At 40.1% G+C, this 9767-nt stretch overlaps 1 protein-coding gene across 1 annotated transcript in view; it reads right to left on the bottom strand.

Annotated features, from left to right (window-relative positions):
- Positions 1–7: 7 nt before the first annotated feature.
- Positions 8–9767, bottom strand: part of arpin (actin related protein 2/3 complex inhibitor) — a 14703-nt gene continuing 4943 nt past the window's right edge. Inside the window, exons 4-6 of the mRNA XM_041996798.1 lie at positions 5270–5476; positions 2270–2427; positions 8–780 (exon numbers count right to left, since the gene is read on the bottom strand). Coding sequence (XP_041852732.1) covers positions 772–780; positions 2270–2427; positions 5270–5476 — 374 coding nt within the window. The 3' untranslated portion in view covers positions 8–771. The remainder of the gene's footprint in view (positions 781–2269; positions 2428–5269; positions 5477–9767) is intronic.

Genomic DNA, 9767 nt, shown 5'->3' with positions numbered 1-9767 from the left:
CCCGAAACCAGTGTATATAAGTCGGTTTATTAAGCTTAAGCCAACAAAATGGTTCTTCTGCTTCTTCTTAAAAAAACATTAAAAATCAAACTTCGTCTTCTGCTGAAAAACTTCTGGTCAGGGAAGTATTTTCATAGATTCAGATACTGAACAACAAAAAATGGCCTGTTGTGATTGGTTAGTTTCCCCATAATAATAAAGTTTTTCTGTGTATTCATATTAAATGGTCATAAAAACGGGTAACAGGCTCCTGAGCTACAGCCACTAGAAAATAGATTAGATTAGTTTTCAGGATGGATTCATTATAAAAGTGAATGAGCCCAGGCCAAAAAGCCCCACCCACAACACCATACCTGGCCATTATTCTTTACATGGATAAAACATACAAACAGGGAAACAAGAGGAACAGATACAGATTTTGAGAGAACTCTGTGTACCGAGATGATGGTGCTTTATAACAGGAAACAGCTGTTTATGTGCAAAGACAGGGGACATGAATTACAATACCCTGAAAATGTGGATTTTGCAACTGTAATTAAAAGCAGGGTATGGGTGTGTTTGCGAGTATGTGGGGTTCTCCCAGTTGTATAGATGACGGGATCCAAGTCAAACAATACATAAAGAGAGGAGTGCCGTTTTCAAAACATAGCAGGTCCAGTCCTATACTGCAGAGCCCCAAAGGCCACGAATGTCAGACTTAAATGTATTTAATGTCCACCCTGGAGACTGGATCAGGGCCAAGATTACAGATGAAGGGGAGAGGCGGTTTCCTCAATCATCCTGAGGGAGAAAAAACAAAGACATGCTTACATTCAGAGCAACATATGGATCCTCGGATGGATTCTGCTTCCTGTTAGTGCAAATCAGTTTGTTCTCAGATCTGATCAAGTCTGTACGGACTGAAGGATGGCAGCTGTTCTGTTTGGGAGTTCTTCTGACTCTGCTTTTTGCGCCAGGAATAAAAGAAGTGTGAAAGATACCGATCATGGATGCAGTTAGCAGGAATGGGTTTTTGCCCAGCTTAATATTCCACTGGGGATGCACAAAGAATCAGACAGATGATGTTTCTTTTTCAACAAGATCATTGGACAGAAGGTCTAAAGCCAGTAATGAATACACAACCAGTTTTTAATGTTTGAACAGCCAAAAGTACCAAATCATATTAAGTGAGTTCAGTCCTGGAGGTGGCAGCATCTTTAAGTTACACAACCAAAGAGTTGGTGAGCATCTTCATGTTTGCATTTACTGGCTAAATGAAAACAGAACATATGGAAAAATGTGACAAATAATCCAGTAAATGGAGGAGACAAACTGGGTGACTTGTTTGGTAAATTCAGAAATCTGATCTTTGACACACTTCATGCACCGAAACTATGAGAGCCCCAAACAGGAACACAAAAACTCTCATCTTCATGTCATTTCAAGACAATTTCCTCCCAAATTCCTAAAATGAACTGGTATTAAACTTATAATATATTCACTGTAATTAAGGACCTGGTTATTAAATCTGAGTTAAATGGTCTGATTTATGGAAATTAGGCAGAAATATGTTGATACATATGGGGGTCCCGTATGCACTGTAGCTACAATTTACAGACTGTTTGATACAATAACAATTTGCCTACAGTAACAACACTGAAAAAGAGGACGACTTACTTATTATTAATTAATATAATTTTTATTGTGACTGACTGTTACCTGGGTAAACCTCAGATGCCTGAGTGGAAGTGAACATGCACCAGCTTTCATGCAGCATCATCTCACCAACTTACTTGGGTGATAATATGTACGAACAAACTTTTATATTTTATGAGGAAGATGTAAAAGTCATAAAGCCACCCGATGGAATGACCATGCAAAGTTAAAGAGCCAATAATAGAATAGAACTTACTACGTTCTCCAGTCAATGCAAAATAGAATAATAAATAAAATAGAAATATCTGCAACGACATAAATGAGACAATACAACGTAGCTACCGATGAAACACTAAGAAAAAATATTTTTCACCTTTCGTGGCAGGATCATCAACAACTGCTGATGAAAATATATTATCGACTGTTTCCTTTTACGAAATTAGATTTACTTTTTATATTAATGATCAACGTAGTTTTATTAATTAGTTTCCTAAAATTTAGACCTCCTTTTTTTCATTTAATTGTCTCACTATAATGTGACATGTAACGCTTTGTTACTCTCCACATATCTAATACCAAACTGTGTCATCAGTATCAAGAATCGGGTTTTATTTGGTAAAGATTTGTCTCTTACCCATTCATCTTCGTCTGCTCCTTCTCCTCCGGGCTTCTGAGAGCTGCTGACGTCCGCCTTGTTGGCCATAATCTTGTCCGTCCACGAGGCTCCAGCTTTTTCATCTCCAGCGAAGTTGCACCTGGTCACTGTCCCACTGTCCACTTTGGCCAAAGAAACTGGGAAATGAAGAAGAAAGAAACTATTTATGAAGCCCATAAAACACAGAGGAGTTCAAAGATCTTTCTGATGGTAAAATCATTATTTTTAAATCATAACTGTTTCTGTTTAGGCTTTAATATCAATATAAGGGAGCATGGTGCTTTCAGGTATTCCAGTCCCTCATATACCAGATATTTAGTGTTTGTTGCAACCTGAAACGTCTGATTATGCAGCAGCTTCTGCAAAAGGTTGCAACAAAAGTTGCAGTGATATTTACTGTTTTCATCCCTTGCATAATCAGCTGAAATTAGGGCTGCCAATGTCAGGAAAACATGTCATATGTGCAATTAAAGAAATAAAATTTGATACCGCTGTGATACGGAGTTTCACTCACAAAATTCTCATCCACCTACATCTGTTGAACTTTATAGCTTTTGCTGTAACGTAGCATTGTTGTAGCTACAGATAGATTTAGTAACTATTTGTTTTTGTAAAAATCAGTCAGTAAGACAAAGAGATCATGTACAGCAGTGTCCTTCAGCCTGAAGACTAGAGGTAAAATAGAAAACAGACAGCCTATGCAAGCGTTTGAACCTGGTTACCAACTCTAGATAAATTATAACACGATTAGTGTTTTATATTCTAATGTGTATCGTCAGTTAATAAAAGCAGTATCTGTCAGATGAAGCGTAGTTTACATTAATGCACTGATGTCTACCTAAAATGAAAAACAGAATAACTAAGATCCCCGGATAAGATACTGGTATCCTATCTGTTGTGTAACTGTGGCGGATACGAGATAATTAATACTTGCAGTAATGGTGGAGCTGCAAGGTGGTAAAACACACAAAATGTGGGCTGGATTTGTCTATAGCTCCTCGTGGTTGTACTGTAGGTGGCAGCAGAGATTCAACGTCTTTCCTTGCTGCTTGGCACAAATATCCAGCATGTCTTGCAGAGTATGTGTTTGTAGTGTCAAAATAGTTCCCAATAGCCAACATGCTGTTTTATAGCAACAGGTTTTTCTGCATCCACATTTTCATCGCTCTTCTTGTTCCGCCATCGCACTGATGGCCACAGCAGCTACATGGAGCATCCAGGACAGTAAGAGTCCATCTGATTAGCCACTGGTGCACACAGAGGACGAATAAACAGCAATGTTTGAAACGTAACATCATTATCTTAAAATATGCAAATAGGGACTTATTGCAGTTTAGGGAGTTGCTGCATCATGTATGTCATGCAGGATAATTTTGCAATAATGGTATTTTCTATATACTGTGCAGCCGCGAATGTTACGAGACCTTTTGAAAAAAGACAAGTTATAATTTTTGATAAATATCTACTTTGGGAAATCTATTGTCATTTTTGAAGAACCACATTTTTGTTTATTTTTTTAAGTTTTAAAATAAAGAAAAACGTAATACTTTAAAAAAAAAAAAAGGATAGGCAGACTTTTTTCTATGGGATGTAAATATTTGTGGAAAAACAAAACGCCCATAGTTTCCAACCTAATGACAAGAAAAATAGATTAAAAAATATTACTGGTACTTTTAGTGTCATTATGTTGTGGAAGTTAAGTGCAATTACTCCATGAAAAAACTGAAGAATTGATAAAAAAAAAAAACTGCATATGTTATTACATGTATATATAAAAACATTAGTTAGTTCTTTAGCATTTTTAGCCATGTATTAAGAGCCTTTGTAGAAGGTCCAGAGAGCCACTTGATCTAAAGATTCTCCGTATGCGGTTTGTGGTGAAAAATGTTTGTCAGCTGATGATGTTTGTTTGTCTTTTACCACAATGTTCCACATGGTACAAAACAGCCTACCTCCACTTTCATGGTTAACGCTCAGAAATTATTTTCAGGCTCTGGGGTCTTTATCAGACAGCTGGGTGAGGTTGTGGGGTCTTGAACTTTTTGAACATGATTTCCCTCTTTTTGTTAATTTTCTGCATGTCTTTGTGTGGCAGGGACCTCAAACACTCCTGGTGGGCCCTGCAGGGTTTAGATGATTCCCTGCTCTATGATGCCTGATTCAAATTAAATGGACCCAACAGCTTGTTGTCAAGTTCTGCACAATGGCCCAATAATTTGAGTCAGATGTGCAGCAAAATATCTAAAACCTGCACTGGATCTTATGGACTGGAGTTTTAGAGCCCTCTTGTAAAGTTCTCTGTGCATTAGTTGTTTCAGTCAACACAGAAAAAAGATTTTGACTTACTTTAACAGAATTGGTGGCAGACTCATGACAATTTGAAAAGGTATTAGAAAAGTTTCTGTTTGAGTTGATATAACATATTAAAGACTGCCGATCTAACAACTAAGCATGGAAAAATATTTGATTATTTATTGTCTTATTATATAAAGTGATGCATTCCCAAATGTCTATCACAGAGTAATAACTTCTGGCTAAAGAATGTGTACATGTAGAGGCTGTGAATAAATCAAGGAACAACTATTGAATATCAAAGTGTTGGGTGATTATTGCGAATGTGACAGAGGTCAAACTCTGTTCTCTCCCACTGAGTATGCTTATAAAACTGTGAAAGAAACCAGTAAAATAAAACATCATTCCCTTCCTGTTAATTCTGAGGTCAGATCTGGGAGGAAACCTGATCAAACACAAACACTGTCAAAACCAAAAGCGAGCCTCTGGCTTTGAAAATTAACAAACTAAGAAGCCAGAGCTCGGAACAAAGATCCACCCCCTGCTGTAAGGTTGGACATGTCTTCTGTAAACATGGAACAACTCATTTAAATTAAAATAGGCCTGTTAACTCTCGCGGGTTGTTTTTTTTTTAAATCAGTCTGATGAATTGATCCTGAACCAAGTTATCTTATAAGAAAGACTTACATATGAAAGGACTGTTTCCTCTGGTCTTCAGCCGTACTTCCTGTCCTGTTTCCAGCTCTGTTTTGTCCATCTCTGACTCTGGGTACCAGAAGGCCCACGTCCCGGCGGGTCGATGCTTGTCAGTTATCTTAGCCAGCTCAGGTTTGTTCACTATTGCTGAAAGCTGCTCATCAGACAGACGATCTGACTCTCCTTTAGCTTCCACCTCTGTAAAGACAGAAGATACACATTTAGGAAAATAAAGCAGACCTCCTGAGGCCTGAACAGTAATTAAACAATACAAAGAACCAGATGTGAAAAACACCGGGCAACCCTGCAAAGCCTTGATTTTGCATGTTTTGGTGACTTCCTAGGACCTAATCAGAAGCTCAGAATTAAAGATAAACAAAATTATATCTGCATGCTCCAAACAATTTAAAACATTAGCATAAATTTTAATAAAGTGGAAAAACACTCACTGATACAGTATCTCACAAAAGTGAGTACACCCCTCACATTTTAGCAAATATTTAGTTTTATCTTTTCATAGGACAACAATGAAGACATTACACTTTGATATAATGTACAGGAGTCAGTGCACAGCTTGTTCAACAGTGTAATTTTATTTTCCCCTCAAAACAACTCAGCACACAGCCATTCATGTATAAACCACTGGCAACAAAAATGAGTACACCCCAAGTGAAAATGTCCAAATTCAGTCAATATTTTGTGTGTCCACCATTATTTTTCAGCACAGCCTTAATCCTGTTGGGCATTGAGTTCACCAGAGCTTCACAGGTTGCCACTGGAATCCTCTTCCACTCCTCCATGACAACATCACGGAGCTGGTGGATGTTAGAGACCTTACGCACTTCCACCTTCCGCTTGAGGTGGCCCCACAGATGCTCAATAGGGTTAAGGTCTGGAGACATGCTTGGCCACTCCATTACCTTGACCCTCAGCTTCTTTAGCAGGGCAGTGGTCATCTTGGAGGTGTGTTTGGGGTCGTTGTCATGTTGGAATTCTGCCCTGCGGCCCAGTTTCCTCAGGGATGGGATCATGCTCTGCTTTAATATGTCACAGTACATCTTGGCATTCATGTTTCCCTCAATGAACTGTAACTCCCCAGTGCCGGCAGCACTCATGCAGCCCCAGACCATGACACTCCCACCACCATGCTTGACTGTAGAGAGGACGCACTTGTCTTGGTATTCCTCACCTGGTTGCCGCCACACACGCTTGATACCATCCGACCCAAATAAGTTTATCTTGGTCTCATCAGACCACAGGACATGGTTCCAGTAATCCATGTCCTTATTCTGGTTGTCTTTAGCAAATTGTATGCGGGCTTTCTTGTGCACCATCTTTAGAAGAGGCTTCCTTCTGGGACGACAGCCATGCAGACCAATTTGATGCAGTGTGCGGCGTATGGTCTGAGCACTGACTTGCTCACCCCCGACCTCTTCAACCTCTGCAGCAATGCTGGCAGCACTCATGCGTCTATTTCCCAAAGATAATCTCTGGATGTGACGCTGAGCATGTGTGCTCAACTTCTTCGGGCGACCGTGACGAGGCCTGTTCTGAATGGAACCTCTGCTTTTAAACCGCTGTATGGTCTTGGCCACCGTGCTGCAGCTCAGTTCAAGGATCTTGGCAATCTTCTTGTAGCCTAGGCCATCTTTATGAAGAGCAACAATTCTTTTTTTCAGATCATCTGAGAGTTCTTTGCCATGAGGTGCCATGTTGACTCTCCAGTGTCCAGTATGAGAGAGTTTGAGAGCGTTAACACCAAATTTAATACACCTGCTCCTCATTCACACCTGAGACCGTGTAACACTAATGAGTCACATGACAACAGGGATTCAAAATGGCCAATTGGGGCCAATTTGGACATTTTCACTTGGGGTGTACTCATTTTTGTTGCCAGTGGTTTATACATGAATGGCTGTGTGCTGAGTTGTTTTGAGGGGAAAATAAAATTACACTGTTGAACAAGCTGTGCACTGACTCCTGTACATTATATCAAAGTGTAATGTCTTCATTGTTGTCCTATGAAAAGATAAAACTAAATATTTGCTAAAATGTGAGGGGTGTACTCACTTTTGTGAGATACTGTATACTGCTCATCACAAAGCAACTGCAGGCTTGTTTTTTAGCTGGCCTGACTGTCTAGTAGCAACACATTTTTGTTGCTCAAAAGCTTTAGTGCATTGGCTTGGAAGGAGAGAATTCTAGCACTGAACCACCAATGTTAAAAAACAGCAAACCTATGCACAGTAAAAACTGACATTTCCATCATGAAGTAACAATACTATCCACCCAGCGTTTAAAAACAGCATATCTGGCTCTGACTTTTACCACAGTTTGCATGCTGTCACGTTCCCTCACATTTGCAACAAGAACCTACATTCTTACGTACAGGTACTCTGCAGAGAAACGTGGCTCGGTGTGGAAAGGGCACCCCAGCAGGACAATTACTGAAAACCAGAGGGCTCAAGAAATTACTAAATGTCAAAGCATTTTTAATTCAAATCTAGTCCAAATTGTGATATTTGTTATAGAATTCATCTATTTTACAACAAAACCATTTTAAAAATGCATTTTGCTACAGACTGAAAAAAACTGCATTCACCTGTTAGGCTGATTTGCAGCTCTGAGTAGTTTTACTGGGTTTAAAGTTCTCCTGACCTGAGGAAATCACCAACTACCGTCCTGCTTTTACGTACCACTACAACTGCTTCAAAGTTTTGAGTATACTTACACATTTTCTGTTGCTCTATCCCGAGAACAAAAACATGTTATGCACTGGCTGGGAATCGAACCTGGGACTAGGCCTGTCGCGATAAGCAATAAGTCAATTAATTGAACGATAAGAAAATAAGAGCACGATAAGTTTGCCGGCCGCGATAATTTTTTTTCGTCCCCCCTTTACCATAGACTGTGTATGACAATAGGTTTCACTATGGAGTATTTCGACTAAACGCTCTGGTTTCTTCCGGAGTGATCTCTCTAGTGTCACACTTGACTGCAGCATGTTGCAGCACGAGCCGGTAAGCCGCATTTGTTTTGCACGGCTGCCAACACGCAATGGCCGTGAGACTTGCGTATTTAAGTGGCTTCTCACGCTCTCGCGCTAAACCTCCGATTCTCATGCTGAAATATGTAAATAATAGATGCAAGCATCTCCTCTTTTATTGTTTCGCTGCTTCCCACATGTAAGCAGAACACACACATTCTAGCTTACGACGTCAGTACAAAGCCCCCACTTCCTGGTCTACCGTAATAACCCCTGTAATCCGCAGGCACATTACGCAAATAGAATCAGCCTATATACTACCGTATATGACAAAATACACATTAAGAGCAATGCCGGCTAATCGAGAGGTTTGGGAGGATTCCCAGTGGGCCGCATAACTTTTGGGCCGGTGTCCCGGCGTATGTGAATGTGGTATCCCAGCTAACTGCTGGGTTGTAGTTACTTATAAGGCCAACAGAGGGCAGAATGACTTTGTTTCACAAGCAGTAGATTTTGAAGAGCAGAAGAAGAACACGGGTTTTTGTTCGATGTAAAGTGCTGAAGTTTGGTTCGTCATTAAAACCGGCATGCTTGTCTACTTGTCTGGAGTTTATTTGAAGATGCAACAGTGAAAAAGGCGCTTTTATTTATTTAGTTTATTGACCTTTGAAAATGTGTACTTGCATTATTACGGCATATGTCACTATATTAGTTGAGAATGGTCTCAAAATGACACATTAGCGCTCTGCGCAATATTATCGTTTATCGCGATAATTTCTGAGAAAATTTATCGTACAGCTAAATTTGTTATCGTGACAGGCCTACCTGGGACCGTGTGGCAATTAAGAATTCTACCACTGAACCATCAATGCTTGGCATAACTGTAAATATGAGCCCAGAAAAGAAAAGAGAGCATACACATCATGTGTTGTACATGATGCTGAGGCTATTTTCTCTCTGTTAACAACTATTATATGAGTTGCTGACGTCAATCTTTAAAGGTTCAGTGGTAGAACTGTGGCTTGCCGCGTAAGGGTGCATTCACACCAGGATAGTCCAGGAGACTTGAGCAGGGAATTCTGAAAAAAATTGCACCTTCCTTTGGTTTGATTTTGATCTTACTGTACTTAAGATGACCAAACCACATGGACAATGTCACAGTTATGGCTGGGATATACATGCTGTGTAAACAAGCGTACAAATCAACGTTCCGCTAAGTTAGCGCATATAGCTGCTGCAAGACGACAGCAGGACGGCGCAGCCAAATCACTTGATACTGGAGGTCACCGCTAGTGGCAGTACACAGCACTTAGACTCTGACATAGTGAAAAGGTGAGTTTTGCACATGCGCAGTTTAAAAACTTTTGCCAACTGTTAAGGCATGAGTGTTTATCACTGTGCAACTGGGAGGAGAGACCACAAAGATGCGGTAGTTGTGGACAAGATCCAGCAGGGTGCCATCTGCCACTGTGACCTCATTGTTTATGTGCACCTCTAGCATTC

The sequence above is a fragment of the Melanotaenia boesemani genome, chromosome 10, assembly GCF_017639745.1.
Source record: "Melanotaenia boesemani isolate fMelBoe1 chromosome 10, fMelBoe1.pri, whole genome shotgun sequence".
NCBI lineage: Eukaryota > Metazoa > Chordata > Actinopteri > Atheriniformes > Melanotaeniidae > Melanotaenia > Melanotaenia boesemani.
The sequence above is the reverse complement of the archived record's forward strand: the minus strand, read 5'-3'. Positions and strand labels throughout refer to the sequence as shown.